General features: G+C 42.5%; 1 protein-coding gene across 15 annotated transcripts in view; it reads right to left on the minus strand.

Annotated features, from left to right (window-relative positions):
- LTBP1 (latent transforming growth factor beta binding protein 1) overlaps nt 1-25,932 on the minus strand; it is a 445,461-nt gene that overhangs the window by 203,123 nt on the left and 216,406 nt on the right. For all 15 annotated transcript variants that reach the window (XM_008254559.4, XM_070069261.1, XM_070069260.1 and 12 more), the window contains 2 exons: nt 6,232-6,456; nt 4,077-4,351 (listed from right to left, as the gene is read on the minus strand). In XM_008254559.4, coding sequence (XP_008252781.3) covers nt 4,077-4,351; nt 6,232-6,456 — 500 coding nt within the window. The remainder of the gene's footprint in view (nt 1-4,076; nt 4,352-6,231; nt 6,457-25,932) is intronic.

Genomic DNA, 25,932 nt, shown 5'->3' on the forward strand with positions numbered 1-25,932 from the left:
ATCAATGTTAACGTCCCTCAGGGCTGGGACTGCTCCTAACAAAGGTGCAGCCCTCTCCTCTTCACCAGCCTCCTCTAAGGGTCAGCCCATCAGGCATGGCCATTATTCCTCCGATTTCTGAAATGAGAACCTCCAAAGTAGTCCAACTCATTGCGATGTTTTTGTTCACATCAGCCTAGAAGCAAGTCCTGAGGCTTGATTTGTCACAAAACCTCCTGTACTCATCTGTCTGTACTTTCCTGGGAACTTCCCAGACCGGCTGCCAGTCATTTCACACTTGGACAAGAACAACTTTGCCATCCTCCGTTTACCATCCCTGCGCTCACGCTGCCCACCCCCTTCAAAAGTGGGAATTCTAAAAATTCTCTTATAAAAGTTCCTTAAATGTACTGTTACAGATTTTAAGCTCAGCTTAAAGATGCATAATTACATATACACACGTCTAGCAAATTATAGCATTTTCTCTGTTCTCCTCTCATAAAAAATTTTCTAATATGCTCAGAAATCCAAGGAATAATACAATAATCACTTGTATATGGACTATTCAGAGTCAATAAGTGATACAGTTTGCCACGTTTATGTGTGAAATACGTTTGAAATTAAGTTATAGACATCATGGCATTTCAGTTCTAAAATTTTCAGCATTAATTCCCCTATGTAAGCCCCAATACAATTATCACACCCAAGAAAACAAGTAACAACTCCGAAACATCATCTAAGATTCAGCTCCTATCCCGATTTCTTCAATTGTTCCCAAAATATCTTTTAGAATTAGCTTTCTTTAACAACTAAGATGTCATTAGTTTACATACTACCTTTATTAAGTCATCTCATTTTGTCTCATGGTATGGTTTTAAGAAGAAGTCAGGTAGTAAAGTCTAATACTATGAATCTATCTGATGTTTTTATATGTCTCTGTGTGATATTTTCAGATGCTTCTTCATCCTAAGTGTCCCCTATAAGCTGGAGGCACGGGTCTAAAAGTTTGATGAGATTCAGGTCTGACGGTTCCGGCAAGAACACTTCAAGGGTGATGCAGTAAACTCCACACCATGTCACATTAAGAGGCTCACAACATCAGCTGGCCTCAGCACCAACAATGCTGAGCCTGATCATTGGGTCAAGGGGGCTTCCCAATACCTGGCCTTGCTACCAAGCCTTTTACAGTGCACTACGCCTTAGACTTCCGACGTTTCCCATCTGTGCGAAGCGTGCCAAGAGTCTCAAGCTATTGTGTTTCTTTGATCTCTTCCGACACCTCTTCTTCATCCTTTTCTTACAACGTTCCCATTCCGCAGTTTAATTATTCTCCCTCTTTGCTCTCTAAGTTGGGTTTCCTAACCAATCGTCCATTTTTATTCATTATCCAAGTAGTTCTGAAATTCTATTCTTTAAAGTTTCTCCAAGTTCAAATACATTCATCCTGAGTTTTCAATCCCAAGGTTATTGCCTATTATAATGTGCCACAGATAAGGGCTATTTCTGCCAAATTTATTTTGCATATGATTTTTCATAGCAACCTATAAACATAGGTGCTTATTGATAACTATTTCATTACAAGCCTCAATAGTTTAAATCTGCAACAAGAATGTTGTTTATAATTATAACAAGAATGTTGTTTATAATGTTGTTAACTATTGTTAAAATAGCTTAAATTTGCAATAAGAATTCAGTTTCCACTGAATAAAGCAATAGAGAACATTTATACTTTTTGTCTGTTCCTTTTTGAAGAATTTTTGTCATTGATTTTCAATCTACCTTTACCTCCAGGGTATAACCATGTTTGTAAACCAACCACAGCAGGAAAGCATAAATGTCTTCAGAATCTTTGCATGATGATCTATATCCTGATAACTATTTGCCAGTTACAGATTTTTTAAATGCATGGGTCACCCTAACTGCACAAATTAATTAGGCAATTATGGACATTCAGCAATATTTCTTGTAATCAGGAACGTGAATACATACAAACTGAGACACTTTTCCGAAAACAAATCTTTATTTTGAAGCTGTGTATTAGTGACTACACATGCAAAATGAATTAAGAATTGAGATCACTGTCTGGATCACTCAGACCAAATTCAGAGAAGTATCCAGATAAGGAAAAAGTATTCCACTGAGCTCAAAGTATTTGTGTAACTCCATCAATTATGCAATTCACGGGGATTGTATAGTCCAGTTTAGGTTTACAAGTAAATAATCGCTTCTCATCTTTTCTAGTTGCCAATCATCTGCCCAACATTATACAAGAATAACAAGTTTGCTATGCCTCATTTTCTGGCTTTTTATCATCTGTGTTCCAAGTTGGAAACCTGGGAGAAAGGTACTGGGCACGCAGTTTTAAAAGGATCTGCTTTTTCCCTTCTCCATGACCAGCCTAGGCTGGAATGAGTAAACAATGCAAACGGCACCAAGTCCGTCCTCCCTCGCCAAGGCTAGTCTGGTCCGAAAGCGTGAGATGTAGGATGCTGGTCTTCAGTTCCACTGCCCCTCTTGAAACCCAGCCTTTACATGAACTCCAGTCTTTACTCCCGAGTCGAATTTACATTGATGATGCTCCTTCCCCCAAAAGCATCTGCTGACACTGCATGTCAGGGGAGGAATGAAAAGCCACTTTAGGCCCCCTGGAGAGGATGTTTCAAGTCCCTCAAGGCAGATGACAGGTTGTTTTTGGGGAACTGAGGTTTTCCCTGTCTCACTGACACAGGCAACCACCTACTCCGATCACTTTATTTGACTCTATTAGTATTCTCTAAGCTAATATTTACATAGTTCCATGACATTGGCAAAGCATGGCTCACATTCATTATCTTGTTTAATCTTAACAAAGTCCATGAGCCTCATATTCTTGTCTCCACTTTGCAGATAAGGAAGTTGGTTCCCTGCCACCAAGTGCTCGCCTAAGGCTCTAATCAAAGTCTTAAACCTCCCCAGGGATGCTCTTTCCATTCAGGTCCAAAGACCAATTTCCCTCCTACTGCTAGAAGAAAGGTGATAATCCTACTATTGACTCATTCAGTACCTAAAACTGTTTTCCAGGTTTCTAAGGCAGTCACAACTGATTCTACTACTCACTCTCCCTCCCCTCTCTCCCCCACCCACACACATACACAAACACGCAGTTTTTGAATGATCAGGAAACAACAGACAATAATAAATATATCTCATCTACTCTTCTGAGTACTTAAACAATAACTAAAGGACAGGAGGAGAACCACAGGACAAACCAGATAGCACCCACTAGTTGGAGTAGAAGGACTAACACTTTGAGGTTTGTCTTCACTACATATATTCAATGGTGAGTTAAAAAACATAAAACTTAGTCCTTCTCTTACTTTATAATATAAATATAGTCCTAAAGATATAAGTAAACCCAGTGATATTTAAGATGCACTCCAAATAACCCATACATTGCCATTCTAGTTAAAGAAAATAAAATATGACATGAGTTATATACTTGCAAAATGGGTTCAAAATTCCACTATTCCTACTGACCTACAAATTACTGCAAAGCATTTTCAACCATTTTTGTAGAATACATTTCTTGTACTATATCTTGTGTCCAACAAATGATTTACACACAGATCACCCCAACTGAAAAAACACAAACAGGCCATCACAGACTTCCAGCAATATTTCTAGAAATAAGTTCACTACTTAAAACCATTCTATACGTTAGGGTAATATTTTTTTCTTTCTGGAAAGGGTATTACTTTAGATTTCAGCTTTGCAGACCACTGTTCTCTCTGGACCCACCCAATGACCTCACTGCATGAGTGGCTATGGGTGTTCTCTGCACTTGGTGGCAGAAAACCAGACTCCTTATCTGCATAGTGGAGACAAGAATATGGGGCTCATGGACTTTAAGACTAAACAAGATAACAAATGTAACCCATGCCTTGCAAATACCAAGAACTATGCAAAAACTGCTTATAATTTCAAAACTAGCCCCTGGGATCACAGTCTGCCAACCAAGCCCTCTACAGAAAAGCATTTTTACACCAACTCACTTTCTCCATTACGCTAACACCATATCTAGAAGCCATTTCTAAAACAAGTAAGATAGTGTTGCTAACCTGTGACCCAATGGTTTCCTGGAAGCACCGGCCAAGCTGTGTCTTGGCAGCCACAGGATAGACGTGAGGAATGACCTGCTGGTGCGAGTATGTGGAATGCACAGTCTGGGTCTTCTGGGGAGGAAGTCCCTGGTAAGACATTTGGGGTTGGCTTGGTTGAGCTTCTTTCACCTTCTGGCCTGTTGGGCCGTCGATCCTTGAAACCTGGTGGATCTGCACGGAAGCTTCAGGAGGATGCTTCACGTGGATATTCACTATGTTCGGAGGAAATTTCACTAAAACAGATTCGGAGGAAGACTCATTAGAATAATCAAAAAGGAAGTCCGGGTTTTTTTTTTTTTTTGGGGGGGGGGGTAAAGATTTATTTATTTATTTACTTGAGAGGCAGAGTTACAGACAGAGGGAGAGACAGAAAGGTCTTCTATCGACTGGTTCACTCCTTAAAAGGCCGCAACGGACAGAGCTGGGCTGATTCGAAGCCAGAAACCAGGAGCCCCTTCCAGGTTTCCCACATGGGTGCAGGGGTCCAAGCACTTGGGCCATCTTCTACTGCTTTCCCAGGCCACAGCAGAGAGCTAGATCAGAAGAGGAGCAGCCGGACTTGAACTGGCGCCCATATGGGATGCTGGCATTGCAGAAGGATGATTAACCTACTATGCCACAGTGCCAGCCCAGAAGTCCAGATTTTTAAAACAGGAAAGTAAATTTTATTTGTACACATATTTACATACATACATACATACATATATATACATATATATATGTATATATATATATGTCTTCTTGCTGCTTGGCCCTCAAAACTCTTGCGAATGAAAGGGAATACTCAAAATGACCATTAAGGGTAGGTGAATGGCCTAGTAGAGAAGCTGCCCATTGTTAGGCCTGTGTTCCATACTGGAGTGCCTGGGTTTGAGTTCCAGTTCTGCTCCCAACTCGAGCTTCCTGTCAATGCACACTCTGGGAGACAGCAGTGATGGCTAGAGTGGCTGGGTCTCTGCTTCCTATGGGGGAAACGTGATTGAGTTCCAGGCTCCTGGCTTCAGCCTGGCTCAGGCTTGGCTGTTGCAGACTAGGGAGTGGGCCAGTGGATGGGAGTACTCGCTGTCTAATAAAATAAAATTTTAAAAGAAAATTATACCTGAATTTTTATATATGTATTTTAAAAAATTGTACATATAAAGAGAAATTAAAACCTCTAATAGTAACACATTCATTAGATGAAAAATACTCTTGACTCTTATAGTCATGAACTTATGAAATTAATGTTGTATGTTGTCATGAGTGCATTTTATCCAAAAATAGGAAAGATTCAAGAATTTGGTTAAATTTAAATTTCTCACAAAGGTTCTATCATAGAAATGTTAGGATTTACATTTTTCTATTATAAATAGAAAGCCAGTTTTACAAGGCACAATTCTGTTAAAGAACAGAGTTATATACACACATATATTTGTGCTTCTTGTAACATACACAAAATATCAGCGTGTTTTTAACCTTATAAAAAGATTAATCATTTGAAGCTTTAAACAAAATCTAATCTGATGCAAAGCTTCAGGTTTTAAAGGGTAAGAACCAGCAACATTTCTCTGAACTCTTTTTAAAAGTTGTGCATTGACGAAGATGCCAGGTTTAAAAGAATGAATTAGTCATAGAATTTCTGAGATCCAAGTGACCTAGTTTACTTTCCTCTACAGATGGACAAATTGAAGCCCAATGTGGTTGAATGACTGTTTAGAACCAAAGCCATGTACTCTTCAGCTACAAAACTCACAGCAGGTGCTGTGGGACCTGCTAATTTAATTTGCCATAAAGACCAAAAAGAACGCTGCTCTGCTCATCCACCTCCCAGGTCTCGCTAGAATAATGTCCAGCCCATTTACCAGCTCTTCGCAGTAAAAGGCACTAGAGGAGGAGGGATTCTTCTTCACTTTCTTATTTCATAGATACCAATTAACTACGGCCCAGAAGGTACTGCAGTCGCCAAGCTCAGGCCAGAGTCTGCCTCCACTGCCCTTTTCCAGGCCCCTGATCATATATTATTTAATGCTTCAACATCAGCCCTGGCCATCTGCAGACACCTGGTTTCTAGTTTATAGGTTTCATGGTTTAATGGAGATCTGGTGAATGTACAAAACGAGAACAAAAAGCCTACCTTTGACTCCTTGCTGGCTGGTCATGGTGAGAGGCAAGGTATGTGTAGAATGGATGACGTGCGTCCCCAGAGCCTTGCCTGGCTGCTGGGAATGCTGGTAAAGTTTAGGGACGCTGGCACCATGGACGGGGATCTGACAAAGCTTTCCTGTGAAGTTGGGAGGGCACTGACATTTGTCTCGTGCACTGCACTGGCCACCATTCATACACGGAAGATGGCAGATAACTGAAAGGCAAAAGAGAAAACGTGCACAGTTGGTCAGTTTTTCCAAAGCTGAGGAACAGCCAATCAACAAGACCCTCAAAACACATAGCTCACACAGCCATCCTGCTCCTGCTGTCTTGAGAAATGGTAACAGATGAGTACATGCCGCGCCAAAAAACAGTCTATTGCTCCCTTCCTCCTTCTTTCCCTGAGTCATTTAATTCCCTAGTAGCTTATGATGGTTCTCCTCCAACAATGGAAAGAAAAGTTTATAGGAAAAGAACACACGTAAAGTTGCCACTCAAGATTACTGTCCAAAGTGTCATTTTAAGTATCTCTCTTAATCTATAAGTACCTTGCTTTCCTACTTGAGTACTAATTCAGTAACTGTCTCCCTAAATTACAAACTCCTTGGGAACAGGACTATGTCTGGCTTAGTAATCTTTATAAACTTGGCATCTAGAACAGTATCTTGCACTCAACGAACACTAAATAAATAAATGAAGAAACAAAAGAGAGTGATAAAAATAATCTGTTGAAAATGTTTTGTATAAGGGGCCGGCGCCGCGGCTCACTAGGCTAATCCTCCGCCTAGCGGCGCCGGCACACCGGGTTCTAGTCCCGGTTGGGGCGCCGGATTCTGTCCTGGTTGCCCCTCTTCCAGGCCAGTTCTCTGCTGTGGCCAGGGAGTGCAGTGGAGGATGGCCCAGGTGCTTGGGCCCTGCACCCCATGGGAGACCAGGAGAAGCACCTGGCTCCTGGCTCCTGCCATCGGATCAGCGCGGTGCGCCGGCCGCAGCGCGCCGGCCACGGTGGCCATTGGAGGGTGAACCAACGGCAAAGGAAGACCTTTCTCTCTGTCTCTCTCTCTCACTGTCCACTCTGCCTGTTAAAAAAAAAAAAAAATGTTTTGTATAAGACATTGAACAAGAAAGTAGGATGCTTTGAATGACAATAAGAATTTGTAGTCTTGTGGGAGTAAGAAGACCTCAGTGAAACCCAGAGGCAGTGATTATTTGTTCGGAACCATGATAGTTAGAATACAGAAAAATAAGAGGGTACGCCAGGTAGGAGAATTGTTAGAAGGATTTTTTAATTTGGCTGAATTCAGATTGTGGCCAGCCTCCTCATCATGACTCAAACTTCAGGTATCACAGTGTATTAACTTAGTAACTGCATCAAGTGCAAACTCCACTGCCAATTTAGGAACACAAATCATTTTGTGAATACCACATATGCATGACCAGTGACAAATGTCACTTTTTTCAAAGTCTCATCAGTTACTGCACATTGGTTCATCAGTTCAGGCACAGACAGCAAAGCAGGTAGTTCTGTTGCCTCCTCGTCTCAAAGTGATAAAGTCACAGAACATCTTACACAAGTGGATAACCAAAAAACAATATGGGTCAAAAAAAAAAAAAAAAAAAAGTAAAGAAATGAAAAGTGATAACGCTGAAAGTGAAATTCGGAAGTGATTGTGTCAAGTATTTTACAACTGTGGATCCACTTCCCTCATTTTGTCCGAACTTGAACAGGAGCATACGGTGGGCCCTTGGCCTGGCATTGGAGACATCAGTTGTGATGCCTGTGCCTCGTATCAAAGTACCTAGGCTCAATGCCCACCTTCAGCTCCCTGACTGCTGCTTCCAGACAACACAGAGCCTGGCAGGCAGCAATGATGGCTCAAAAAACTGGGTTCCTGCCACCCAAGGAGGAGGCCTGGATGGAATTCCTCGCTCACAGCTTCACTACCTTTAGCCCTTGTGGGCATTTGGAGAGTGAACCAGCAGACAGGAGTGTACTAGCTTGCCCATGAATACTCACTCACTCACATGTTCTCTCTCTCTCATCTGTGTGTGTGTGTGTGTGTGTGTGTGTTCTCTCAGATGAATAATTTTTTTTAAAAAGGAAAGGTACTCCATATCACAAATTATGCCAGAAAATAAGCTTGTTTAAATTATTCTTGATGTTTTACTATTCAAAGAAATAAAACACTTTAATTCTCACTGTTGCTAACATTTCAAATTACAGACTATTAAACAAATACTAGCATTACTATTTTTCCACTTATCTATATATTTACAACCAACACTAAAATTTTTAATGCTTTGACAGATTTTTAAAGGTCATAGAACTCATAATTTTCCACTGATAATTAAGATGCAAAGACTATCCATAACTCAGAGTGACTTCATATCTATAACTATCTTTTTATAAAGAAACATTGACTTTTAGTAGATATTTCTAGTATGAATGGTACATTTTGGAATCTAACACAAACTTAATTAGCTTTGTGTAAATCTACTAAACCCTAGAGATAACTTCCACCCAATCATTTCAAGGACTGTGCTGGTCTAAGTGGGCCCAGCAAGAATCCCTGAACTATAATAATCCTGTGTCTCTCCAGCCATAAAGGAAATGGTTTCTGCTTGACTTATTTCAACCAATAAAAGGCCACTATTTATAACCATTTATGAATGAGAAATAAAATAGCTGTTCTCCTGTTTCAACATTGTCTAAAATCTAAATTATAATATAAAGTTCTTCGCCTCAGTTTCCTAACTACATGCTAAACCCACTGTGGCAGGTAATCTTTTTACACCTAGATTGTGATTTATATCAAGGAAAACAAATTTAAAACCAACCCACAAACTTTAGGAATTCTACTATGAATGGCTTCTCTCTGTTCACCAAAGTTCACCCCACTCTCAAAATGTCACGTAGCGCTGGATCGCCGGGGCTGCCAGTGTTCTGTAAACCTACTCAGGTCACAGGAGGAAAGAGTAAGTCATCTTTAAGGCTGAGTGGAGAAGCTTGTGGTATGCGGGCTGTAAGTCTAGCCATGGCACATATATTTTAGAGAATGTAACTTGAAAGTATAACGTAGAACGCTGGCTGAGCAACTCCATAACCTCGCCAACCTGACATTGTGCTGGCCATCATCGTAATTCACTCGATTGCATCATTTGGTCACCTGGGAACTACTGCAAACAATAGGAGGTATGTGGGCTTTCAGCCTGCTATTTCAGAACGTGTAAGTTCATGACACCTACTGAAAGGATCTCATGGTCCAACTCTAAAAGGTCAAGATGAGCACATGCAGCCATGCTGGTAGAACAGAAAGCTGGGGTGTTAAATACAGCAAGGGTTTCCATTGCATTCCCCACTCACTACAGTTTGTAAGATAACTTGCGGTATACACGAAATTGGGCTGACGTGGTAGCACTCATGTTCTCTGCCACAAACTGGAATCTGGTTTAAATGAACAAATACTAACGACTTGTATACAAATTTGGGCAAACTGAATTCTCTTACCAGCTGTACTATAAAAAGGAATACACTGCCTCTTTCTTTCCTGTTATTTTAGCTGACTATAAAAATACTTAAGCTGCTTGTTTCCAAAAGGCGCTCTAAGAATGTTCTCAACCTTCCTGCAGCGGTATGCTGGCCACTGTGCCCACACCCCGGCTTTCTGTGCCAGCAGACAGACCGTTTCAAGTTATTGTGGCTAAGGCAGAACAGAGAAAACAAACTTCCATCTGCAGAAAAACCTACATCTGTCATTTCACAGGACAGACACGCACATGATTGCCATTTGAATAGCTACTTATACTTTCCCACTTGTTTCTGATTAGAAGAATAATGTTCCCTTCAAGGCCTTCAACATTTTTGTTAATTCCCTTGGAGGGCCTATGTGGGGGCGGGGAGCAATAGGAGGGGTCACATTTATAGAAAAAAAAACTTATCACATTCTCTGAAAGCTTGCAGATAACAAATATGTTTATATAAACTGTAGCAAACCATTGCTCATTTTTAAGAACCTATGCCACTCTAAACAAAAAAAAAAAAAAAAAAAAAAAAAAAAAAGAACGAACGAATAATGGTGCGCTTGCCTCTGAATTCAGTACACATCATAAAATCAGAAATGCTGGAGCTGAAGGCCCAGATGATGGTTTTATTCTTCCGGAGCTAGAACAGAGGGTCGGAGGAGACCTAGCCCCACACGGGAACCAAGGGGAGAAGCATGTGCATTGGTTTCCTCCGTAGGGGAAGGGCAGATTTATAACTGTTGTGCTGTAAAATTGCCCACCATCAGTTCTTGAATGTCTGTCTGCTAACTGACTCTGACTCAAGGACTCAATGAAGAAAATATATGACAGGTTGGTCCAGAACAACCTGTCCAAGGAAGTCAAGTTCAAGGTAAACCTAAGAAGAGAAGAATTCAGTTGATGTGAAAAGTTGGCAGAAGAGTGCAAAGGAAAAAGAAATGAGAGCTAGGATCTGGAGGTGAGAGGTTTACAGAGACCCAGACACTGAATGAATGCTGTGTGGGTGGAGTGTAGGAGGCGAGGAGCGAGGGAGGGCAGCGGGGTGTCAGAGAGAGACACGGAACAGAGTCCGCTTCTTTCCACGAGCATGGAAGGAGCCAGTAGATGTACCAAGAGGGAAAGAAACAAGTAAACGCTGAAATCAGGACCAGGGCAGACCATCATCACAGATTACAGAAGCAGGGAGAAACAAAGAACAGGATAAGGAAGCTGTAAGGCCCTCTGTGGTCCACACACGGAATATGCATTGTTAGTTTGGCTTTGAGTTCTGGACCTTCATTCATATTTTTTAATAACTACTTAGCCAGATACAAGTTCTATTCCTGGAAGGTTTCATTTAAAACTCATTAAATGTATAACCATCTTGCAGGTAAGAGGATCATTACTTTTAAACACGTGAGAGAACACGTTAGTATCCTCCACAGAACATGCGAAAGGAGGAGACAGCTCCAAAGAGATTCAGGGGCAAAGGAAATATGCCTCAATTACAGAGTTAAAATGCACACACCAAGTTCTCCCTGCCAGTGAATCTCATTTCTGTTTTCAGGGTATGTGCATTTATTTGACACCAGCTGTGAAAATATACACATTATAGTTTCACAGCTTGGATATAAAATATTTTCTATTTATGAGCATATTTTTACTAGGACTAATTTCATAAATATTGGTAGTAAACGGTGGTTTTAAACTCTAGATGAAGGGATGATTTTTTTTCTTTCCTAAAAAGATTATTTATTTATCTATCTTTTTTTTAAACATTTATTTAGTAAGTATAAATTTCCAAAGTACAGTTTATAGATTACAATGCCCCCCCCAATATCTTCCCTCCTACAATGGCTTTTCCCCCCCATAACTTCCCTCCCACCCACAACCCTCCCATCTCCCACTCCCTCTCCCATTCCATTCACATCAAGATTCATTTTCAATTCTCTTTATATACAGAAGATCGATTTAGTATATATTAAGTAAAGATTTCATCAGTTTGCACCCACACAGAACATAAAGTGTAAAATACTGTTTCAGTACTAGTTATAGCATTACTTCACACTGAACAACGCATTAAGGACAGAGATCTTACATGAGGAATAAGTACACAGTTGTTGTTGACTTAACAATTTGACACTCTTGTTTATGGTGTCAGTAATCTCCCTAGGTTCTAGTCATGAGTTGCCAAGGCTATGGAAGCCTTTTGAGTTCGCCAACTTCGATCTTATTTAGACAAGGTCATAGTCAAAGTGGAAGTTCTCTCCTCCCTTCAGAGAAAGGTATCTCCTTCTTTGATGGCCCCGTTCTTTCTACTGGGATCTCACTCACAGAGATCTTTCATCTAAGTCCTTTTTTTTCTTTTTCTTTTTCTTTTTTCTTTTTTTTTTTTTTTTTTTTTTTTTTTGGCAGAATGTCTTGGCTTTCCATGCCTAATATACTCTCATGGGCTCTTCAGCCAGATCCGAATGCCTTCAGGGCTGAATCTGAGGCCAGAGTGCTGTTTAGGACATCTGCCATTCTATGAGTCTGCCTTGTATCCCGCTTCCCGCTTCCTGCTTCCCATGTTGGATCGTTCTCTCCCTTTTTGATTCTATCAGTTAGTATTGCAGACACTAGTCTTGTTTGTGTGATCCTTTTGACTCTTAGACCTATCAGTGTGATCAGTTGTGAAAAAGAGATGATTTTTAAGAGAAAGACAAACAAAAGCATGCTGGAGGAGGAGAAATGCTCAGAGGCCAAAATGTTCGAGAAGGAAATGAACCAGTAAAAGAAGTTCCCTCACAGCATGGACCTCAGAACTCCACGACCATTATCTTCCCAACCAACATAGGCGTGAGTCACCATACAAGCATCTTGACTTTAAAGGCTATTACTTACCTACCTAAGTTTATCTGAAAGGCAGAACAGAAAGAGGGAGAGACAGACAGACAAATAGGCAGGTAAACAGAGATCTTTCATCGACTGACTAACCTTTCACATGGCCTTCCAACAGCTGGGGCTGCACTGGGCCAAAGCCAGGAATCGAACTCAATCCAGGTTGCCCACATGGGTGGCAGGGACCCAACTACTTGAGCCTCCCTTTGCCACCTCCCAAGGAGCACATTAGCACGAAGCTGAAATCAGGAGTGCAGGTGGGACTCAAACCTAGGCACTTCTAGTTAAGATGTGGGTCTCTAGACTGCTGTGCCAAAACCTTCCCCTAAAGACTGTGTTTAACCACAGGTTTAGTTCACCTGATCAAACACAGCATCTGCTTGTAAATTAGGAAGATCATTTTCATTCCATTCCCACCAGCATATACTAAGTACACTGAGTTAATGTTAAACTAAATATGGATTTCAACAAATGCAAGATATCAACCTTAACACAAAGATTCCAAGAATATCACTAATCCTAAAGGCGTGCAGGCATTAGTAAATACTATCATACCACGGTCTGTGTATAATCCAGGAGATATGATGCTCTACCGCATACACCAGAGCTCAGAACTTGGAATGGGGCCATTCATCATCTCCACTTTGCTTATGCTCTGTATTTATTTACCACCAACCTCACATAGCTGTGGGCTGTTTAATTTTATCAAGTTTTACACTTTGCATAACCTAAGCAGCAGACCATGAAACTCCACCGCATCCCCTTTATCACAGGCGTTGTCAACGCTGCTACCTCCTAGTCACGCCCAATCTCAAGACTCTTTCCCCTTAGGAGAAATGTAGCAGCATCTACAAGCTGCAGAGTACAGTAGACACACAAATCCTAAACACGTTGAGTTTGGAACCTCTTTTGATAACAATCTTCTGGGAAATAATTTTACTTCGTAGACGACACTGTCCTCACCTGTAAGATGAGATGACCAGGTTCTTTTTCTATGCCTAAAACTTTGGTTCTCAAAACTCCACCCCTGGGCCGGTGTTGTGGTACAGTGGAGTAAGCCACTGCCTTTAACACCAGACCCCATACAGGAGTGCCAGTTCAAGTCCCAGCTGTTCTGCTTCCAACAATTTCCCTGCTATTGTGCCCAGGAAGGCAGAAGATGACCCAAGTACTTGGACCCATGCCACCCACGTGGGAGACCCTGATGGAGTTCCTGGCTCCTGGCTTCAGCCTGGCCCAGTACCAACAGCTGTGGTCATTCAACAAATGTGAGGTATCTGTCTCTACATCTAACTCTGTCTTCCAAATAAACAAACTAAATCTTTAAAGGCAGTAACACCACCAACTCCAACCCAGTTAGTGAACAGAGTAGAATTCAGACTCCCCTACTCATCTAGTATGATCGGCAGAAGTTAAATACCAAAGACAAGAATACAGCCAGCCATCTGCTACCGTCTAGAAGGGGCTTAAGTTAATGTTGAGTGGTATGCCTTATTTTGATTTTTAATGAATAATCAGGCACTGACTCAAATTGGTTAACAAAAAATGACTTAGGGGAACGATATGAATACATCAAGTTGGGCACATAACAATGCTGCACACAGATGTTCAGTGAAACAAGCTTCCTAATAATGGGGGCAGGCTTCCTTCTGAGAGACCTCTCCTTTTTCATGGTGTCACTGACCCACCTGCTGGGAGGCTGCCACTGCCGCCACTGCAGCCTGGGACTTTCTTTAATGTCACTGCTTTCTCAAGAACCAAGGAATACCACTTAAGCCTAGGCTACCCACAATAATATTAAAAATAAGCTCTAAAACCTTTTTAAATTTGTTTCTCCACTCTAATTTACAAACTCTGTCTGCTGTGTTGTGTCTGGAGACTAAGTTCATACCCCCACTATGTTCATTAATATCTGCTTTATTTATTTATTTATTCCTGGGCCTCAGGAGAGGTCTCGAGATCAACCTAAATTTAGAATTTTTAAATATTTGCAAAGTCAGAACCTCAACACATATCCAACTTCAGGGCACAGAACTGCAATAAAAACCATCTGACATCATAGCCAGTCCAAATGCTTGTAGTCTTCAAAATCTGGCCCAAATATGGGCTCCAAGAAAGCAGCTTTCAGAAAAGAAAGGAAGAAGCGAACTATTGAGACCAGATAGAATGCTGGAGACATTTACAAATGGGGCAGGCGGCTAATGCTTTCCGTATCGTTCGTCACTCTGTTCCGTATTCCAATTATTTTGTCTGTCTCTTTCCTACTTTATTTTGAATGCACAGGATAGAAGCTATGATGTTATAATCTCTTATCCCTCACACTTCATAGCACAGCAATTTACAGATAGGAGCGTAACAAAAATTGTTGGCACTATTTTAATTCCCTAAAGAATCCAGATGGAAAATATGTAGAATTTGTACAAGGGGGATCCAAACAGTTCATGGAATATGGAATTAAAAGATACACTTGGGGGCTGGCGCCATGGCTCACTGGCTAATCCTCCGCCTGCGGCGCTGGCATCCCATATGGGTGCCGGGTTCTAGTCCCATTTGCTCCTCTTCTAGACCAGCTCTCAGCTGTGGCCCCGGAGTACAGTGGAGGATGGCCCAAGTGCTTGGGCACCTGCACTGGCGTGGGAGACCAGGAGGAAGCACCTGGCTCCTGGCTTTGGATCAGCGCAGCGCCGGGCGTAGCGGCCATTTGGAGGGTGAACCAGAAGGAGGAAGACCTTTCTCTCTCTCTCTAACTCTGCCTGTCAAAGAAAAAAAAAAAAAAAAGATAAACTTGAGGCCGGCACTGTGGTGTAGCGGGTAAGGACATGGCCTGCAGTGCCTGCATTCCACATGGGTACGGGTTCAAGTCCCAGCTGCTCCACCTCTGACCCAGCTCTCTGCTATGACCTGGGAAATGAGTAGAAGATGGCCCAAGTCCTTGGGCCCCTGCACCCACATGGGAATACTTGGAAGAAGCTCCTGGCTTCGGATCAGCACAGCTCCGGCCGTTGTGGCCATCTGGGGAGTGAACCTCTCTCCGTCTCTGCCTCTAATTCTCTCTATGTAACTCTTTCAAATAAGTAAAATAAATCTTTTTTTAAAAAGATACTTATTTTGGTGATAAGAAAGAGACCTGTTTGAATTCCACACGTAGTTTTTCATAAAAAGCATTTTTCATAAACTTTCTGAAGACCCCCTACAGCTATACCTATTTTAATGTTTTTCTGCCACAATGTAATTTTAGCACAATACTAGAGAAATAGTTTCCAAACTATGTCCATAAAGTGCTAAGGTTTCCATAGAGAAAAAGGGACCTAAGTCTTAATTCATCCAATTTATTCTGCATATAAATAGTGAGGTACCGAGGCTGTGTGTGCTCAGGATATCGTGGCCAGGTAGTGACAGAACTGGAAAGAGAAGCCAGGTTTCCCAAGCCCTTTCCCAGTATTCTCTCCCACACACCAGATCGAAAAACGCAGCAAACCCATTTTTCAGGCTTCCATGGTCACCTGTGCTTTCACAACTGGGAGCAAGGCATGGTGACGGAGCCCTAACAAACCCGGGGTTTGGCTCGGTGGTTCATCAGGGAGACTCAACCATGTCTGGGGATCTAAAAACATCAGTTGGCTCTGCTATGGTGTGCACGTGTCCCCCAAATTTCAAGTCTTGCAAACTTAAACCCCAAGTCATACGTGGGGGGGTATTTGAGAGTTGGGATTTTTGGAGGTGAGCGTCTTAAGGCAAAGCTCTCGTGAATGGATGAATCCACTCATGGATTAATGGGTGGTGACGGGAGTGTGTGGCAACGGTGAGCTCTCTCTGGCTTGCTTGCTGTCTCACAGATGCTGGGCAGATGCTTCTGACCTTCCCAGCCTCCAGAACAGGGAGCTAAGCAAACCTCGATTCTTTATAAATTACCTTGTCTGTGGCATTAATTATCGTAACAGGAAACAGATTAATACAATCTACTTTTCTGCTTGTTAACAGAAGGACAAAGAATTTTCTGGGCCACAGACATTGGAAGAAGACTAGGAGTAGAATAAATAATGATGAAATTAAAAAAGGGGGGGTAATGAACAGCATTTGTGGGAGAGCATAGCTAGAGAACATTCCCAACACTGACCAGAGTTCTGCACACGGCAGCCCACCACTCCGCCCCCGGCATCCCAGCGAGGCGAGAAGCACAGGCGGGATGCTCAGAACGGGATGTCTGCCCACTCAGCGACTACCTAGTGTCTGTGTACTACAGGCCAGGCACTGCTAACGCTTCAAACATCAGCCAACCAGGCAGGCAGAACTCCATGCCCTGCTGGCCCTCAGCCTCTGCCACCTCGTGGTCTTCCCGAGACTTGAGGCACTTTAGACCACACACTGCTGCAAGGCCCAGGAGTCAAGGGACAGGACAGGGTTGGCCAAACAGCTCTTCTCCCAGTACGCAGTTACTCAGCACATCTCCAGCATGTCACGTGAGTGTGTCAGGGAGGGCTCACATGCAGGGTTCCATGGGCAGTGGGAGTGCTCCCGTGGGGCTACGTGTGCAGGGTTCCCCAGAAACTGCAGACAGGAAAACCTAGGCAGATGCCCTGTGGCTCACCAGCGTTGGGTAGGGGGTGGGCAGTACTCCCGAGAAGCACTGCAGGGGATGCACGGGGCTATGAAGGCACTGAATGCGGTGCGATGGTGATCATTTCCTTACGTGTACCTGCACACCAACTAGTGCAGCCTAGAGGGGTATTCAGGTTGCAGTTCACATCTGCATTCTTCTGTTACTACATAGCCTCCATTCTATTATGTGGATGTATTGCCAGAGATCCTTAATAATTCATATTTTAATAGCTATATAATATTCCATTAAGCTGTTCTTCTTTGTTTAAATTTTCAGCATTTTTTTAGATTTATTTACTTATTTGAGAGAAAGCGAAAAAGAGAGAGGAGAGGATAGGAAGAGAGAACAGGAGGGGAGGGGAGGGGAGGGGGGAGGGGAGGAGGGGTGGGGGAGGGGAAGGTAGGAGAGGAGGGGAGGGGAGGGGGGAGGGGAGGGGGGAGGGGGGAGGGGAGGGGAGAATTTCCCATCTGCTGGTTCACTCCCCAAATGTCTGCAATAGCCAGAACTGGATCAAGCAGAAGCCAGGAGCTCCATCCAGGTCTCCTACATGGATGGCAAGGGTCCAAATACTTGGGTTATCATCTGCTGCTTTCCCAGGCACATCAGCAGGGAGCTGGATCAGAAGCTGAGTATTCTGGTCTCAAAATGGTACTCCGATATGGAATGCTGGCATCATAAGGAGTGGCTTAACCCATTGTGTCAAGCGCCCACCCTTGCATTTCTTTTAAACTGCAGATACAGCTGCAAGGAGCATCCTCAGGCTAATAACTTTATTCTTAGTAATGATTTTCCCACACATTCAGCTAATCTTCATTGTAGTACACACTAGGTGATGTGCTAGAGTTCAATGGACAAAAACCGTATGTGCATCAACGAGGCTACTGTAACTATCTCCGTCATGAGGAGAACACAGGGCATCCACACAGAGGAAAGCCTCCAACAAGACCACTGGGGGTTCGAATCCAATTACCAGCAGTAGAAACTTGGGCTAGTTATTTGATGGTTTTCTCCCCAGTTTCTTTACATGCACAATGAAGATAACATTGTATCCAACTCAAAGGGCTGCTGTGGGCCTTGCACGAGTTTATATATGGACAGCACTTGAACTTCAGCGAACAGTGAGCACTCAGCAAATGTCAGCCATCATCATCGGCTTCATGACTATTCTGGCACGGTGCAATGGGAACATACAAAAGGGGGAGCCAAACCAACACATTGGCAAGGAAGGGATGTGATATGCTTATAGCTTGTCTGGACGTGCAACGTACCACGTGCTGTTTCATTCACAGCCCTTCCTAGATCTGAGTGGATGACAGATGAATCTCCCAAGGAGGATATGTCAATGACGTCAGCAGCAGTATATTCACACATCAAATTCAAATCTTGTCAAACTTGGATTTTATTTTTAACTTATTTCTACTAATTTACTAGTTTCCAAACACTACCTTCCAAACTATAAATGTATGCCTTTTATAAACCATAAGCATTTCATCACAATGCTGATTCTGCATGTCTTTTATGAAAGACCTTGAATGTTTCCCTACATCCTTCAGTGTTTTTGTCCTTGCTTGAACTATATTTTTAGCCAAATATTTTACCTATCTCTTATAGTTTTAGTCATTTTTAATAATTTTCATGGTAGGTAGTTTTAATTTCAATGCTTTTGGACACCAAAAAAAAAAAAGACAGGCAGGCAGGCAGGCAGGGAGGCCTCCCATCCACTGGTTCACTCTCCAAATGTCTGCAATGATGGAGACTGGGATAGACCAAAACCAGGAGCCAGGAACGCAATCCAGGTCTCCCGGGCGGGAGGCAGGGACCCAAGTCCTTGAGCGATCATTTGCTGCTCCCCATGGTGTGCATGTGAGGAAGCCGGACCCAGGAGCACAGCCAGGACTCACACCCAGGCACTCCGATACGTGACGTGATGCAGGGCTCCTCAGAAAGCCAAATGCCCAGCGCCTCGTGATGGCTTCTATGGATAACGGAATTTAAGATCTTACTTGGTCTACTGATGAAATTACCTCTATCAATCTATTTCTTGTGTTGATTTGTCTTAGACACATTAACTTCTTTGGTTGTTTTCAAACAAGGAAGTATAAGCTGTCTTCTCTATAAACCGTTCTATTGCTTCAATCCTTTAAAAGCTATTATCCCTCCAATTATCCATTAAGTAACCTACTTCATGCTAGTGCTTTGGATTATTTTCTCCTCTGTCTTAATTATTTAACTCATTCCATGTGGACTTTTTACCTAATATATCAATACAGATTATAACTAACATTGCTTCAAATTGTTATCTAAATACCTTCATATTAGCTATGAAATAAAACTCCCTTCCCCCCTCGCCTTTTTTCAAACGATAAGCAGCTATTTCGAACAGACTTCAAAGGGGGGAAAGAGACATAAGGGTGAGAAAAGAGAGAAATAAATTTGGCAGTTTAGGATGAAGTTAGGAATGGGAGAACAGAGGAAGAATGTGGAAGAAAAAAAAAGAACAGCGAGACCTACGAGGACTAACACAAAAGCAGAGAAACATTCCCTATGGGACATGAAAGAAGAAACACACAGGGTAATAAAATGAAATGGGGTCTGTAAAATTCAGTCAGATGCCAAAAAGAATAAATTCTGGGTAGACAATGTTTGGGAACCCCTACTATAAACAAAAGTCTGCACGGCCCGTCAACAGCTTCTTTTCATTCCCACCCTCCACGGATCATTACTTTCCCATGGCTCCCACCTAACTGTGCTACCACAGCCAAGGCAGATCCGTCTCTCTCCTGGTCTTCCACTTATTTTCAACGGCAGGGATCCCTTTCCATCCTCTCTTCTCAGTAACAAGTAGTCACCGACCAGCAGATAGGTAGGTGAGGCTGGGACGCAACGCAAGGTGCCAAGGCCTCTGTGCTTAGGGCACGGGCACTTGGCCTAGTGGTTTAAGACTCTGCTTGAGAGACACTTGCTTCCCACATCTGAATACCTGGGTTCACTGCGCACGCTCAACACCCAGCTCTGTCGCTCCCCGTCTTCGTGGGGGAACGACACTGAATCCTGCCTAGGCTTCATATCCGAGTCACGGCACCATTATGTCGCTCCCCCTCTTCGTGGAGGAACGACACAGGACCCTGCGCTGTTCCTTCGTCTGCTCGGCCCTCCCCGGGTTTGCTGCTGGTTCTTCCCGGGTTGGCTACTATCCCTTCCACCTCCGTGGAAGGGCAGTTCCCCCTGGCCACATTCCCCACTTCCGCAGGGGAGCGGCACACCACCGGCCGGCTCTCTCGGGGGCTGCACAGGTGTTCCCCTTAGATGTTCCTGGTGCATGCCGTCTCTCTCCTCCTTTATAGTCCTCCTCCGCCAATCCCAACTCGGCTGCCCACACGCCGAGTACGCTGCTCTCCTCCAATCAGGAGCAAGTCCTACAGTTTATTAGTTGAACTGGAGGCAGCTGTGCGGAAGCTGTTTACTTCTCTCCCAGTGCCATATTGTGGGAGAGCAGATGCATAGAATAAGTCCTAATTCGAGTAACTTAGTCTAGTCCGGATTGCTCCCCACACAGCTCTGCTTCCCCCACTCTAGTTTCCTGCTCATGCACACCTGTGACGCGGTGATAATGGCTCAAGCAGTTGGGTTCCTGCCTTCCATATGGGAAATCTGGATTGAGTGCACAGCTTCCAGCTTCAGCCCCAGCCCAACCCTAGCCATTGCAGGCTTCTGGAGAGTGAACCAGTGGATAGGAGCTCCCTCTCTTTCTCTCGGGTAAATAACTTTAAACATTTTTGAAAATCACCAAGCTGAAAGACATATCCATTCCAAAGGATATGGAACGGCCTGTACAACTGCTGGGAGGACAGACCTCTCAGCAGCTCCGCCTCAGATCTTTCTAGATACCTGAGCTGGAAAACACTTGGGCAGGAATGGCCATAAAATCTCCAGGAAGCGAAAACTGCCAGAGAAAACTGGTCTTAGAGACCTTTATAGACTGGTGGGTAAGACACCCCAACTACTGATGGGTTTCAAAGTCTCTCACATAGTAGCAGAAGACAAAGACCTAGAGATGGCGTAAACTCCTAAGAATAAAACGTGGGCTGAGTAACCAACTAAGAACTGTTTTCATGATTTATCAGTCTCTACACTTCAGTTAATTAGAAAAAAAAAAACTGATTTTTCACTTGTTTGCATTTAGATTTATAGGCCTTAGTTGAAGAAACTGACATTAGAGGTCAAAGAATGGCTCTTCAGGGGGTGGGCACTGAGTCCAGCCATTAACATGCTGCTTACGACACCTGCACCCCACATTGCAGTACCGGGGTTTGAGGCCCAATACCAGCTTCTGACTTCAGATTCCAATTTCCTGCTAACTCAGACCCTGGAAGGCAATGAAGGTTCAAGTAGTTGGATTCCTGCCACCAATGTGGGAGACTTACTGTGTTCCCGGCTCCTGGCTTCAGCCAAGCATAGTCCCAGCATTTAGGGAATGAGCGAATGGATCAGAGCCCACTCTGTCTCAGCCTTGTTCTTTCTCTGTCTCTTCCTCTACCTCATGCCAATTCATACATTGTTTAAAAGAATGACACTTCACAAATAGTAACAATTGGTAAGACTGCATTACAAATTTCATTGTAAAAATGCTCTAAAATTTTTTTCATCCAGATTATTCATCTTACACAGAACCAGCTTTCTGTTCTTGTAGCCATGAAAGAGTGGTGAGAAGTCTCACAGAAGCTAGAAGGTGATTGACAAGCATCGTCATCAATGAGACATCATCAGCAGAGAGTCCCAGATTCAAACTAGACTACTCTTTCGGAGATGCCAACTCATTTGAGATAAAAGCTGCACATATCAATTTCTTGTTTTCTTCCAAAAAATTATCTGTATCCTTAGAAGAAATCTAAGCCAGCTCATGGCAGAGAGTCTCTTCCTGATGTGGTTTGCGCTCCCTGCTCAGACTTATCTTATGTAGCTCACGGTCTCTTCCTTTCCACGCATATTCAACACGTGGTCTCTTCCACCCACTCCACGTGCCCTCCCACCTGTGTGGCTGCGTACAGGCTCTTCCTTCTTCCACTCAAACCACAACCCGACTCTGCTCCTTCTGCTTACCCGTTGCCTCCTAGTTACTAAGGTCTTTCCCTGATGATGCCAGGGCTACACTGCTAACTCCCATTTCTTGCCACACACTGTCAGGACAACAAATCCACGGGCACAGCACAGACAAACTTGAACTCTAATTATTCAGGGATGTATCAGACTCTTCCAAAAGGTCAGGAGCTCCAGGAGGAAAGAAACCTTGTCTCCGGGACCTTGCCTTTTCCAGTTGCTCATCCCTAGATCTTTGAAAATGTCTCTCATTTTGCAAAAATAAATACTTTTTTAAGTGAATAAATGAGCTTTTAACAAAACACACTTTTAAAGAACTGTGAAGACATCTGAATGCCAAATTGTAGATTTTAATAATAATGTGCTTTCCAATGCCTTAATGTCTTTCCTAACCCTAAATGAGCAGCCAACATTATATTAGTGATTTTCTTTTATTGAGTTGTTCCAAATTTTTCATCTTAATTTTCATGGAAAGCAATTCGTTGGGGCACTCAATTTTGGTCAGTTTGTACAGCTTTAAATTAAATAATGCAATTTCAGGACAGGAACAAAAGACATGACTCTTGGTAGGAATCCAACTCAGACACGAAGGCATAATGTGTGGGCTGACCCAAGATACAGGACACTCCTTTCAGCTACGAGTACCCAGCATGCCACGGGCATCAGTTGGAGTTTTTTTTTTTTTTTTTTTAAACAGGAGTAGAGAGTGTTAGTTAATTTGGAAAGACAGTTACACGAAGGTAATTTTAAAGCTTCTACTGCAGTTTTTAAAACCACACTGCAGAACTTTCCAGAGTCAAACACTCCAGCTATTCAAAGCCACGTGATTCATTACTGACGGACAAGATGAGCCAAGATGTCTCTTTCCATTTAACTTAAATAACTTAATACGTCAACTTTAGGTTATTAAAATATGCCAATTCATTCCTCAGGGCTCCATATATATTTCCTGAATCTGGAACATTCCATTAAATCAAGACAATATGTATCAAAATTGACTTCCTGAAGATAATTCCTTCTAATCCGCAGTACTGGCCCATGAGTATGTTTCTAATTAACTCTCCTGAGATGGAGCTCAGACTTAGATGAAGCTGTCTTTTGAAACATCCTAGTGTATACTCTAATACTCAGTTACCACAATAAAACAATCAGAAGTCTAGATTTTATACAGGATAAGAATCAGAGACATGGAAAAAAAAGTAAATTAAAACTACCATCATTAATCAGGACTAGAAAAATTTCCAAATCCTCTTGGCAACTCTCCTAAGTAAACCAAATATCATCAGAGAAACTACTTGGTTATACTAAGAAGAATTTCAGAAACTTCCCCTAGTATTCCTCTTATTTCTCTTTCTCCATTCCTTTTATGGCTAGACTCTGAAGTTATGGCAGCTATATAAGGATGTTTTCATTCAGAAGTAAAATGTACCATACAATGAATTTCCACTGATTTAAAGTTAAGTATTTTAAGTCTGTAACATTTATCTTAGTCTTACAAACTGAAAAATCTACCAAAATGATTTCAAAATGAAGTTCTATAATTTATAGCAGTTCTGATCCAAATAATAAGGACATGAACATAGATTTCCCAGAGGAATGTGCATCTACTTTTAGAGTTAGGCTGCTATGGAAGAGGTAATTTCTCAAAGTGAACTAGTTAGTTTTGAAAAAGCTAATGAGGAAAGAAGGCATTTTACAACTTTTCCATCTAGTAATGCACTCAGTGCTGTCAAAGCTTGAAACTAGAGGCTTCCCAATACCTACTTTCACAAGTCAGCTGGAATAAAGCATTTTCACTCGTGTACTTCTAAAGTTCTATCAGTTCTCTTCATGGAACTGATGGATTTAAGAAAAACCTTACCTCATGACTCACATTTTCTAGTCTATTACTTTTATTAAGAAAGAAACCCAGCTTGCTAAAATAATAATTCTTCAATATAATTAAATCATCCTTGCTGTAGAGATTTTTACTGTGTCGAGGCCAGTGTTGTGCTGTAGCGGGTATAGCCACCTCCTGTGACACCGGTATCCCGTATGGGCACCAGATGAGTCTCATCTGCTCCACTTCTGATCTAGCTCCTTACTAACAGCATAGGAAAAGCAGCAGAAGATGGCCCAAGTGCTTGGGCCCCTGCCACCTACAAAGGAGACCTGGAAGAAGCTCCTGGCTTTGGCCTGGCCCAGTTCTGGCCATTGTGGCCATCTGGGAAGTGAACCAGTGGATGTAAGCACGCTCATGTTCACATGCTCTCTAACTGTGACTTTCAAATAAATAAATAAGTCTTAAAAAATAATAAAGCCTAGTTTGTCAAAAGAGATCTTAGTTACAGTTGTTCATCTGCATCACACAGCTACATTACCTTGACAACTCAATTCAGCTCCCTGGAACTTGGTTTGCTCACTGGTAAAATGATAGACCTAAGATATTATATATGTGTGTGTGTGTGAATACACACACACACACACACACATATAAAACTTCCCCTCTATACTAAGTTTTTATAGAATACCCTTTATGAGTCATAAACACTGGCATCTAGGTTCTTCCCTGCCCCATAACCCAAAGTCAATTATGCCCAAGTTCTAATTGCTTCTCCCTCTTCAGTATCTCTTCCCCTTCATGTCTTTCTCTCCACTCCCTCATGCCTTAATCCAAGTTCAGGACTGTATCTTTCATAGACTATAGCAAAGCCTCCTCAATAGCTCACTATCTTGTCTCTTAGCTCCCTCTTATGTGCTCTCTCCATATCATATCCAGAATGCACTTTCTGACATATGGAGTCAACCAATCAAGTTCATTGCCCTACACGATTTTTCTATGGGTTGCTAGCACCCAAAAAGAAAATTTATTTCAATAGAACTGGGGTAACAACAGGGTAACTGCACATGAAATACCACGAGCTGCCCATTTTACTCCTGCCCCTCCAACTGTGCTGGATACAGAAGAAGTCTTATCATCACCATGTCCAGCTTTGGGAATCTGCAATCATGAAACTCAACTACTTGTGATGCCCCCTGTCATGAATCCCCGACAAGGCACATGCCATCTTTCTGGCTAGATTCGGGAAGAAGTCCACTCTCTACTCCCTTCATCTTCAGTTTTGGGACCCCAGCCCACTGCAGGACCTTTCCTTAAGGGACAGCCCCCTGATGGCTTAGGTGTACCTGCTTCTCTGCAACCATTTGCACAGATGAGTGTGAATTCAGAGTTTGCCTATACACAAGCTTTAAGGGTATGTAGCTTATCAGCATCTACAAAACTGCTTGGAACACCCTAAGTGGCTGTCAAATAAATGTCAGTAGTTTGAATGAATCTCAGGGCAGCCAACTCTCCAGCTGTCTGACAGAGATAAGAAGATTCAAAGTTCAGTTCTAGCAGGGCAGATACATGCATCAATAAAGAGTATTTCCCAGTATCAAAGTTACCTTTTATCCCAATGATACCAAAATAAGCAAAGTAATAATGCTTTAGATGAAGTGACAGTTTTTATCTAAATATCCACTGCTTCTGATGCTTTTTTTCACCATACAATAAGAATCCTTGAAAGACTGATTGATTTTGCTACATTAGGCACAAGCCCCAATTGTCTTCACACATTTAACATTATGTCC

The sequence above is a fragment of the Oryctolagus cuniculus genome, chromosome 2 (assembly GCF_964237555.1).
Source record: "Oryctolagus cuniculus chromosome 2, mOryCun1.1, whole genome shotgun sequence".
Lineage (NCBI taxonomy): Eukaryota > Metazoa > Chordata > Mammalia > Lagomorpha > Leporidae > Oryctolagus > Oryctolagus cuniculus.